We start from the raw sequence: 12,085 nt of genomic DNA, 5'->3' as shown, positions 1-12,085 counted from the left end.
ACTGTCTAAAACTTACCCATAAACTGCCAGGACATGATTCAGTTGATCAAAGGTAAGAATAACCTTGTGATATAGATAAGCTCTTTGTGTGGGAACTATGTCTAGAATTATTAGCTGCTAGGCACTACTGAGCCTCTCATTTTCTAGGGGAATGCCACCTGTATACAGGTCTAGAAGTGTAGCTTCTACATTGACATATGGTGTTACCCAACATCTGTCATCACTTCCTTTATGAACCACCTGCCCTCTAAGGCTTTAAGCCCTGGAGGGGCTTTCTGCTGTGATCAGCATTGATTTGGGTGGGTGAAGCCATGAGTGGGCATGAGGAAATTTTATTTCCTTTCCCAGGCCTGACACTGGCCTGTTGGGTAACTCTAAATAAATCACTATATTACCACAGTTCTAGTGTTTCAGTCAATGCACACTGTATCTTCTAATGATATAATCTACTTAACAGACTGACAGTGCAAATTGTGTTGGGGTTAAATGTGATTATTTCTTAATTTTACTGAAAACAATTGATTTTACAGGAAACATTTCACACCTGACTGAATTAGACCATAGTTGCCTATTCAGGTTCACTTTCATATAAGCCCCTTTAAATATAGACTAGCTATGAATAAGCCTTGCAGACACTTTTACTTCTTTAATGTTAAATATTTAGCATGGAAAGTCTCAATTACCAGAAACATTCTTCTAATTGTCACTTTTATTAACTAATAATTTGCCTATCTTGTGGATAATGAAAAGGAGGAACAACATGGTACATGAGTAGTAGCTTGAAAACTACCTAGAAAAGGTAAAGTAGTAAGGTATACATAGACTGTTCTAATACAGTTTCTTAACAAGTTTAACGGGTCTTGGGAGTATGGCAAAGAATATTACTGCTCATCTCTTAAGTGAGAATGCTCATTTCCATTTCACCAGGAGCCTAACCTTTATTTAACCAATCAGTTATCCAGCAGGGACCTTCTAAGGTCCTACTATACTGTCAAACTCAGCAAGATTCCTTGAAAATGAGCCAATAAGAGAGAATGAATTGCACTCACTTTTAATGCTACAAAGGACATTGGTATTCATAGTCCAGTAACTTTACGGCAAGCATAAACTTCTTAGAGGAAGAAAGATTAACATATCTGAACATTATTTTCATTGGAATAATTTCAATTCCAATAAGACTAAAAATATGAAGATATGAGATTTAAAAGAGGGATTACATTTGTGACAAAAGGCAGAGAATATACATGACTGAAATCACTGTCTTGAAACAATGACACAGGAGCATTCACAGAATAACCCTGAAAGAAACTTGGGGGATTTAACCAAGGTCAGCTAGCTATCTTAATCATTCTTTGTATATAGTGCTACCTGTTATAAGTCCAGAGATTTGGAGCCTGACATCTCACCAACCTCCTAAACTACTGTTATCTTCATTTTACAGGTGAGTAAACAGAGGTACAGATCTGAGAAAAACACCACTGTTTAAATTGCCTGAGTGTGCTGCGAGTAGCTCCACCTAATTTCTGGAAGTACTGCGAGTCCCTATCTTCTTCAGAACCAAAGTGGAGATCTGCAGATGGTACAACTCTTAAAATGCAGGGCTTACCTCTGCTCCTGCTGAGCTGCTACAAGAGATCCCCGTATCCTGATCCCAACCCCTTTCCCAATCACCATTAGAGTCCCTCCTTCCAGAATATCACAGTTACAGCTTACTTATGGTTGTATTTCATCAATAAAAGCCAATTGACTCATGTTTCTAAGGTCATTTTTCATTACTCTGGCAGTAGTTAAGGTGATTTGAACAGATATTGCATTTTCATTCAGTTTAGAGCTATTTTTGATTCCCTGAGTGGCATCAAGAAACCAGTGTAACTAAGAAGCATTCCAATGTTTCAACTCAGCAGGGCCTAACCTCTGCCACCCTGGAGCTATGCACTGGAATATTCATATATGTGAAAATCATAAGCACTTGCCTCTGAGAGCAAATCAGAGACATAAATCTAGGACTGGAGAGGAGAGAGAATTTCCTCAGTAGTTCCACTGCCCTGTTGTGACTTCCACTCAGGGGAGATGGGTCCAGGCTGATAATGTCCCAGCCACCCCTCTCAGGGATTTAGATATTCATCTTGTGCCAGTCTGAATGCTAGACACATGATATAACCAGGAAATAAACTACTACAAAGCCCATATAGAGAATAAAACACTTTTTGTTTCTTTCTCCCCTTACTAGTTTCATTTGATGGTACTTGAAAGCTTAGCTATTTTGGAATTTGCAAGGCTTCAGAGTGCTGTGGGTCATTTGGTCAAATGTACATATTCAACCACATAGCATTAATTTTCTATTCTTCTGCCACAGGCTAATGACTCACCAATATGCTTACTCATCACTTCCACTGCTCCAGTGCCTGATAACTCTTGAATAATTCAAATATCCCCATTTATCTAGCTTGATGTTTGTCTGGAGAGAGTTTTCTGAAAGCACTGCAAGGACTGAGGAATCAGTCTTACTGAGAAGACATAGGGCTTATGCCCCTAAAATCTTTACATGCTTTCAAAGAGTCCCTGTGCCATGTACCTTTTAATAGAAAATGGATTTACACATGTTTTAGTCAGTGAACCCAGAAAACTGTAAAATTTTCTGGCTTTAATATTGAGATGTACTGGACATATTCCATTGAAACAACCCCTGAAGAGCAATATGTGTGCCAAGACAGAATGCAAAAGATACAATTATAATATATTTCCCCACCAAGTGTTCTTGTACATTCATGGCATTTTGCATTCCCTTATCTTGGAGGCCTAACGGATCTCAGTGTGGAATAAATAGCAAGGAATTGCTATTGTACAGTCTTGCCAAATGAAAGTCAAAGCACATTTTAAACCCCCACAACATGATTAGACATGATTATTCAAAGACTGAATAGGCAAGTGTAGCACTGTATGCCAAATAAAGGGACATAAACAAGAGTGATGGCCATTTGCATGAACGGAACACCACAAAGTTGATAAAGTTGCAGACACAGAAATTAACTTAGAGCAGAATTATATGCTATTCTCACAAAAAACTTAACACAGTTACACTGGTCTCCCTTTGGTAACAAATCAAACTACTTACCATTTTTTGAGAGAATCACAGCCAAATATTCATGAAAGTAGGTGTTGATGTACAGCAGAAGGCTTGGAGTATGTGCTGTGAGAAAGCTAAATGCGATATTTTCCTTGGACATGACAGCATCCACATAAATGGCAGAGCTTGAGGTGCTTGCATTTTTTGTGACAGGATAAGGGTCTTGGAAAATATAGGTAACAGAAGTGCCAGCTTCAAATAATGCAGAAACCTCTGAAAGCATACATAAATCAAGGGAATTTCAGCTACTGCATTTTCAGATCTCCAAGACAGGCATGGATATGAGCTGACTGCCTCAGAAGCAGAGTACTGCAAAATGCCCCTGACCCACTGGTCCTTACTCTGGACAAGCAGTGTGTCCTTCCTTAGTCTGTGTCTGGGGACAGGCCTCTAAGTTCAATTGTTTTAGTACCAGAGTCAGAGCTCCACAACACGGAACAGCCCAAAATGTCTTTCAGCCAAATAAATGCTCAGTTCACCATCTTCTGACAGCTGACTTGTAAGGCAGTAGTCTCTGTTTCTCCCCCATTTAATGTCTTTAATTTATTGTATTTAGACAATATATTTGTCCTTTCCAGTCTCCTTTGTAAACAATGTCATTATTAAAGCAAAACACTAACCCAAAGACAGCCAGTGAGTGAAGTTGTCTTTGGTAGCTCCAAAAGAAGAGAAACATTTACCTGTGCATGCTAAGAACCTGTGAACTAATGCTTGTGCTTTCAATGAACACAACATAGTCTGGCCATGAAGTACACAGATGCGGTAAGAGCAGATATTTTTCTAATGTGAGGTAAAGTCAGGATGGTGATATCTTCAGCTACAGACTGACTGCAAGTACTTTCTCCAGTGAAGCAGTTCTACCTCTACAGCAGCATCTACTAACAGTATGCTATATGGTTATTTAATACACCTCTCGTGCCATCGGTTCCAAATTGTCAGCTCATGTAACTGGGGACAGTTCTGTGGACTGCAGTGCAACTACACAGATTTACACCAGCAGGTGATGCAGCCCACTTAATAAACATAATTGTTTGTGAGATGGCTGAGGGGCAGCCATGGAAATTAAAACACTCACATGGCACCTTGCTGTTATTGAGCAGGAGTTTTGCTAGTTCATTTGAATCCCCAAAAATTCGCTATCTAAATTGGATGCTCTGTATTTGCCCTGCTCTTTTTTTCTGGTACTGGCAACATCTCCTATGAGCCACCAGAAAGGTTCAGTAAAGGCACCTTCACTGGAGACTGAACCAGGTAAATCAGTTTTCTCCTGGAAACTTCATGCTTATTTTTCATGTCTCTTAAGTTTGGATTGTCACAGAAATGGCAAAAAACCATAAAAAGACTGCCTCTTTTTGTCATATCATTGCTCTAAAACTCTGTAAATAAAAGGTCTCAAGGTTTTATTAAGGTGGATGAAGCTGGATGAGGTTTAAAACCAACCAAACAAAACATTCAGATTCAGGCAGACCACTGCTACAAGAAATTTCATCCCTATTTGTTAATTTCTGGGCCAATTATATACAACTGAATACAAGGATCACCGTGGGATATAGCTAGTAACTTTAATAGAACAACTAATACTATTTTAATTTCTGAGGCCATCACTGAAGTCCATAAATGGAGGTTCTAGGCTGCTTAAGATAAACAAATGCTGAAGGGACAGCTGATATTAGAACATCTTGTAACATGGGGGACACCAAGCTGACATAGGTGAAACTGCTGTATTTCAGAGACCACTAAGGACTTAGGTTCAAAGCTTGCTGCCTACCGTCCTTGCAGAAAGGTCCTTCATAGGCTGAGTTGGTACAATCACAGGAGTAACCATTATACTTCTCCACACATTTTCCTCCATTATGGCAGAGGTTACCATAACTGCTGCAATGTCCTGGACATCCGGGTTTAACACCAGGTGTCATTTTAGCTTTCTCTTCAAGGTCAAATTTCTGTCCATTTAAATGCAGAGATCGAATGCATCCCAAAAAGCCCTTCTGTCTGGAAGCTGTTCCCCCTGAAAAAGAGAGAAAAAAAGGACACACATTCATTGGTGAGTCTGCACAGCAATCAAAGCCCTGAAGCCCAATACAGAGGCCCAAATACAAATCCGTGAATTTTAAAACATACTCTCTCTTATATGTCTATGCATACAGAGGCAGAAGATGACAGAGGGACAGCCCTGGAAACTAAAGGTCTCTATTTATCTTTATGAAAGGACTAAAAAGCTGTATGTGACACTTTCTTGTTGCCATTCTTCTCTTTCATGCCTTATCTACTGCCCTGTCTGGCATCTGAACTGCATATTCATTTGGAAAAAAAGATTAGCTTCTTTATTGTATGCCTTCATATCACCTAACACACGAGAAATCCAAACCTAAAATATTTTCTTCCTATTTATTTGCCATAGTACAGAGGATAAATAATACTCTAATCCCAACAACAGCTGAGTCACACATGCTGCTGAGTCCATATAGTAGGGATGAATCATGTTCAGCACCAGGAATGGGTTAAGGGAAACGAGTCAGAATTTATGCATGACTGCCCAACCTGATGTTGCATGTGAATGGTTATTGTAGGTAAGAAACATGTTCAGGTCACAGTTCTGTTATTTATTACAATTGTTAAACATAATTGAATTTCTTCCTAAAGACCAAAATGGTCTACCCAAGAGGGCAGTTCCATCTCTACAAAATAACTAGTTTCTTATCTGCCCAATGAAATTGCTAAAAGTGTTACAATGAAGACACTTTTTCCATAAGAGGTGGTCTCTGAGAATAATGTTAATAATGATTGTTAGTCTGTGAAAATATCACCATTTTTCTTACTGTAGGCTTTGTTTGGCAGTTGCCAATGTTTTGCTTTTGAAGATGCTGCAATTTTGATAGCTGCAAAGAAATCTAATTCTGCTTCAGAAGTTATCAGCATTTATAACTCTGAAATGCTACCTTTATTGGTGATTTTACTGCAAAATTAGTACGAAAGAAGCTATCTTTCCAAATTATTCTTCTGTAGAAGTTGGTTCTATATCAGAACACATAGATAAGAGCTTACATATATTGCTAAATCTTTGCAGAAGAGCATCTGTTTTTTTGTAAACTGTTTAATTAAAGCAAGACTTCTCCAAACTAAGAGAATGAAGCAACAGTCTGAAAAGCAATCTTACCAAATCCCTATTGTTCTGCTATACCATCCTAGCATATTTTAATTTCTGGTACACTAATAGCAGAAATTCTAGATTTGAATTAGAATAATTGAACTACAGATAGTATGCGTGAGACAGGTTTATTTCATGTTAATTTTATGATGCCTTTTTCAGACAAAAAAAACCTCTCAAATTCCTCTTTAGCCAGCTATTCCTTTCAGGTGAGAAAATGTTAGCTCACTTATTTTAAAGGTCGTCTGAGTGCAAGAATTGGACCTTCTGCATTTGCTGCACTGTGCACACACGATCATTTGCTTTGGAGATTTTGCTGCAAAACCAAACATACCATACAGATTTTCCAATAATGTTCAAATAAGTAGAAGCGTGATTTCTCCCTTTAAGGTTACTAGCTACTCTGTTTTCTTTTGCATGGGAGGTTACCACAAATATCACAAGCATAAGTGACAGTTTTCTTGCCTCTTCTCTCTGCACGCACACAAATCCCAGCTGTAACATTTAGAGAATAAGTACAAACTATTGCTAACTATTTCACAGGTGTCATGTTTATTGCACTACCTATATTCTTCCTGCTCTCTAAAGCACTTTGTAAACCCGTGTAAAATAAGTATCTCAGTTTTTCTGTCTGGAAAGTACGGGGCTTAACAGAGACCATCTAAATAACCATAGATTCACACAGTATTGATTAAACTAATCTGTTTATTATGTGGGCATTTGAACAGTTTTCTTCAATTGGTTAGAACTAATCTTTAAATACATTCCCGAGAATCAGAGAAAAATGAAAACAAAACAAAATTCTTCCCCAAATTAGGCTTTACAATTCCTTCCTAGTCTAATAGACCGTTTGGACTGGACAATTTCATGGATATGACCTAAATGTTTTGTTCAGGAATACAGATTTTAGGATAAGCCTCAGGACCATAAACACCAAGGTTAAGGCTGTTTCTTGCTGAGTGGAGGTGACAGTCAAATGAACCATGCTGTTTTATGTAGCTAAATTTTACTGAGAAGCCTTGGGGCAAGAAATAGAGAGTCAGAGAAGGGAGCAAGAAGCTCACAACTGGGCACTCACAATATATCTTGGTGACACATTTGACTAAATAATTAACATTCTATCAATGCATGGAGGATTTGCTTTAAAAAGCAAAGGACTTTTTGTTGGTAAGAATTGGATTAGGGAGGCTGAAACAGCATTAATAAGTTAGGAGCATTCTTGCTTTATGTAACTGGTACAAAGGAAAGGGCATGGGAGTATAGGAATCATAATTATTATTACTCAGGAGTAGGAGAACTTGCTATGATATTTTTTACTGTGTGACAGAGCACTGGAGCAGGTTGCCCAGGGGGGTTGTGGAGTCACCTACGTTGGAGATATTCAAGGCCCGCCTGGACAAGTTCTCGTGTGATGTACTCTAGGTTACCCTGCTCTTGCAGGGGGGTTGGACTAGATGATCTGAGGTCCCTTTCAACCCTTGGGATTCTGTGATTCTGTGATTCCTTAGAAGACATCCAAGTCACACTTGTTAGTCTCAAACTGAAAGCTGCACAAAGCTGTCAGGATACACAAGGATTAATTCTTCCTCCTAGCCTCCAAAATATCCCAAAGTGTCTACAGACTCCTTTAAAAGTAACAACAGTAAACAAAGTATGCCACTTCTTTTTCTCTCTTTCTTTTTCTCTGTTCCCAAGAAAGTTTCTCAGATGTTGACTCTGGAGTATGTTGGATTTGGTCTGTGTTTCACCTAGGAATTCCTTGCTCCCTTGATCTCAAGTCAAAACCAGGAGCCTAAGTACTTAACTTTGTTAGTCTCCTTAATATATCAAATAAATATCACAGAAACTTCTGATCAAATGCTTTATGCATAACATTAACTTATTAGGATTTGTATTTTGCTTTTCTAACATTACCAGTCTAAACGGAAATCCTGTTCCCAAAAAAGGTCTGCGAGGACTGCTTTTCCCCTCCTCATACTGGAGTGTTATGGTCATGCCTTTTCCACTAGGTGAGAGGAGATGATGACACACTTCCGTGAGGAGGACAGGGACATACCGGGAGGCAGGTAAACTATTCAAAAAGATGTCACTCATTTTGAATGCTGAAAGCCACCATCCACTGAAAGGAATAATTTTGCCAGTAATGTGCCAAATTGGCCTGTTGCTGGGAAGTTTGGTGCAATTGATATTATCTAACCTCTATGTCTGACTGGGATTTGCTCCTTCTACTGTAATTTTTTTAAATTAACAGAAGAAACATAGCTTGTTGCAAGGATACCCACGCTGTGACTGAGGATTCTAAAGCAGCCTAAAGCAGTTAGATATTCAAGACCCTTTGAAAGAAAGTGAAAAATGGTTTGCTAACTCTTCTAGGCTGCTTTAAAATCCAAGCTTCTTTGATTTTGAGTGTGCTGGCAGCAAACAGTCATTTCTCCCTTCCACTTTGCACACACAGAAAGCTATAGGAAGCCTGCCACATAGAATCGCTTAGATTGAAAACCCCTTCATCAGCGTCAGTGTGCAGAATGCTGCAGGAACAAGTATGTTGTGGATTATAGGGGGAGTAGGGAGTAGTATTATGTGCTGCTGTTGCTTTCCTTTTTACAATGCTATTTATGCATTTGTTTTTCAGATGGATAAAATTCATTTCACATGGTTGAGGTCTTAAATCAGTTGCTTCCTATTAGAGAATGGAATGAGACCCTCACTAAAGACAAATTGTGACACATCTGTGTGTTGTTGGACTTCTGCCACCTTTACCTGGTTCACCCAGTGAGTGTCAGAATCAGAAGGGTGCCCAGGTCTCCGTCTCTTCTGAAGTCATGAACAATTTTGGCTTTCAATATGGTACAGATGAAGAAAGCACTCCTAAAAACATTAGATTTTCTGTCCTTTTTTTTTTTTTCAGGGTTCAGTAAAAGTGTAGATGAACAATTGAATGCAATATATTTAGCACACAGTGAGAACTTTTCACCTCTTGGGTGAGATACAGTAACTACGTTCTGGAGGTTGCTATAAATATTAAGTACAGAGAAAAATTTTGGTGGAAGTCACTGCTGGAGATCCATTGGACAAACCTGTTCCTCAAAGCATGGCTGCATTCAGATGAGGTACAAATTAACTTCAGCATCAAAAACAACAGGAGCTTTTCTTCACCACAACTCCTACTCATCCACTCAATCCCCAGCTTGTAGGGATACATGATGCTATTCTGTCCCTGGTGCAGGGCTTTGCATATGTCTTTGCTGACAAGTGTTCCTGTTGGCACATTTCTCTGTTGAGTTCCTTAACTGTCATGGATTTCCATGATGCAGTTCATTGATTGTGTCACTTTAAAATGACCATCAGTTTTGTTCAGGTAACCTGTTTATTTTGCTGAGGCAGAAAACCAAGATTATAGGTAAACACTGCTTTTCAGATGTGAGATAGTAAGCAGTTAAATATCTGATATATCTGATTGGTGACTTGTGATAAATCTTTCATTTTTACTCCCTTAAAAAGTCACAATGAAAAATGTACAAAAGCCTATCCAGTCATTAAACTGTCTACATTTTATAACTGGAAACCCTACCTTGTCTAGATTTCCCTAATGCTTCTGAAGTGTCTAGCAGCTCAACCCTATTGCCTTCAGGCCTGGCTTCCCATAGAACATGTTCTTAGGATCATCTTGTCATTTAAGAAACAAGTGATTAGCAGCACGCTTCACACCAGGAAACAGAAACCTTTCACTGTGACAGTCTTAAGCCTCCTTTCTGTGAATTCTTCAGTGAACTTTCCTCTGACTGAGTCTTTCAGAGATCATTTTAGGTATAAATCAATATCTATGTGGGAAGGGGTCCTGGCCATTGATGCAGCTATATCTTTTAATTAACAGATTAATTCCTTATGTTTAGAGCCCAATAATTACTGCACACATGCACAATAAACAGCTCCAATAAATACCCCAAAATCTTCTTAAATCAAAGGGTGTGGATACACAGGTAAACTTTATTAAAATGAATTGAGAGATCAAGATCTGCTGAAGCATTTCAGCTAAGAAAATCCACTTTATGGAAAGCATCAGTAGTTACTTTAGTGGCCCTGAATAAGCAGCAGGTTACAATCCACTCCATCACTGAGAAGATTTCTCAGAAAGACAGTGTTTGAATAAAGAAAAGGCAAAATTCCCTTTGTTATCCCCGATTATATTATGAAATACAAGATGGTCCCAATCTAGATTTCATTGGCAAGGGAGGTAGAGAAACAAAGTATATGCAAATGGAGAAGTTTTATTTAGTGTTTTGTTTGTTTGTTTTGTTTTAAAGATCGCCTGCAGTTAAAATAACTGTATTTGCTATGACTGTGTTCATACTTCTCTCATACATTCACTCTATGGCCAAATAAGGGTTTTGGCACGCATGCTTGAAGCAACAGGCTTTAAGAACACATCGTCATCAGCTTTTTCCCCAGAAGTTTTTATGATGAATTTGTGCCTTTTACATTGCATCTAAAAAAAGAGATCACATTTCCTACAGCAAATTACAGATTCAGCGCTGCACAAGAAAAAATACTAGAATTCCTTGGCAATAAATATGTTTCAAGCAATCTTAGACCCTAAACATATACATCTAGTATAAACATCTACATACATCTATAAACATTATACATCTAGTATTGTTAAGCTATGGTTAGGGCTTTAAGTGTAGATGCAGTAGTCTGGGTTTACTTTATGTTGCCTAGACAGGAGTAGAAGAAGAGAAAGAACTATAGGTCACCACATGCAAGCTCAATGAAACAATAGCATTACCAAAGTACGGACATGGAAATTCTGTATATACAGAAACCCTTACATGATGCCTACCTACAAATAATTGGCTGTTGAGCTGCAAGCGGAAATGCCCCTCATCAGGTGCCTCCAGGACCTTCTTGGGCAGGCTGTCCACCTGGAGAGAGGTTTGCTTAAGGTTCCTCTCTGCTCGGACATAGTGCCACTGGTTGTCATTCAGGGGTGTAGGAGATTGCACGGTGGCTTCTCTGGGGCCATTCCCAACATCTATGGAGAAGACGATCTCTTTGGGAGCTGGAATAGATAAATAGATATGAAAAGGAAGTGAAGGTCTGAATTAAATTACCGTTTTGACATCAAGAAATCTTACATAAGTATAGGGTCCATTAACTTTTGTGTCAGCAAATAGTACAGCATCATTTACCTCCCATCTACACAGCAGCTTATACATAAATCTATGCCTGCAGCCTCACTGTTTGATCTCTGCTGTGATTATGCTTGGCTGTGGGTACCCATCTTTTTTTGCTGTAACAATTGCAGAGCTCTAGAAATAGTAGCTCTCTTTTACTTCAAAAAGTGCCAAATGCTGTACAGAAGTCACACAATGGTAGCAAAAGATTTTTGACAAATAATCATAAGATGAAAGAAAGGACAAAGGAGCTCTTTCTGCCTAAATCTTTCCAAAAGCATGTACTTAACAATTACAGAACTTGGCTGCATATGATAGAAGAGAATCCTAGAAGCATTTGTTTGCTTGAATAAGCTTGACCTTTTTCTTTTTTTTTGTGATCCAAAACTAAAAAGGCATCCATAACACATATCCAGAGATAGTGGGGCTCCTAGAAACAGGACCATAATTGAAAAACAACATCCTTATAGAGAGGATTCCCTCTCTTGGAAGCCTGAAAGGAGACAGAACTTTTTAACATTCATGCAACTGACTATTTTTCCTCTTCCTAAAGCACTAAATATACCAGAAAGTCCAAGACCCAGGTCCACAGACAACACAACCAGAAGGCTGCAGATTGAAAATTCATAAAACCTG

The 12,085-nt window shown here is 38.7% G+C and overlaps 1 protein-coding gene across 2 annotated transcripts in view; it reads right to left on the bottom strand.

Moving 5' to 3' along the window:
• Positions 1 to 12,085, bottom strand: part of CNTNAP5 (contactin associated protein family member 5) — a 302,690-nt gene that overhangs the window by 31,183 nt on the left and 259,422 nt on the right. For both annotated transcript variants that reach the window (XM_061370154.1, XM_061370155.1), the window contains exons 18-20: positions 11,116 to 11,334; positions 4,896 to 5,135; positions 3,116 to 3,340 (exon numbers count right to left, since the gene is read on the bottom strand). In XM_061370154.1, the coding sequence (XP_061226138.1) occupies positions 3,116 to 3,340; positions 4,896 to 5,135; positions 11,116 to 11,334 (684 nt within the window). The remainder of the gene's footprint in view (positions 1 to 3,115; positions 3,341 to 4,895; positions 5,136 to 11,115; positions 11,335 to 12,085) is intronic.

This window comes from Neopsephotus bourkii, unplaced genomic scaffold (assembly GCF_033783945.1).
Source record: "Neopsephotus bourkii isolate Nb327-2 ecotype Australia unplaced genomic scaffold, CSIRO-AGI_Nbou_v1 NB_1526, whole genome shotgun sequence".
Lineage (NCBI taxonomy): Eukaryota > Metazoa > Chordata > Aves > Psittaciformes > Psittacidae > Neopsephotus > Neopsephotus bourkii.
This window is presented reverse-complemented; position numbering and strand designations above follow the sequence as displayed.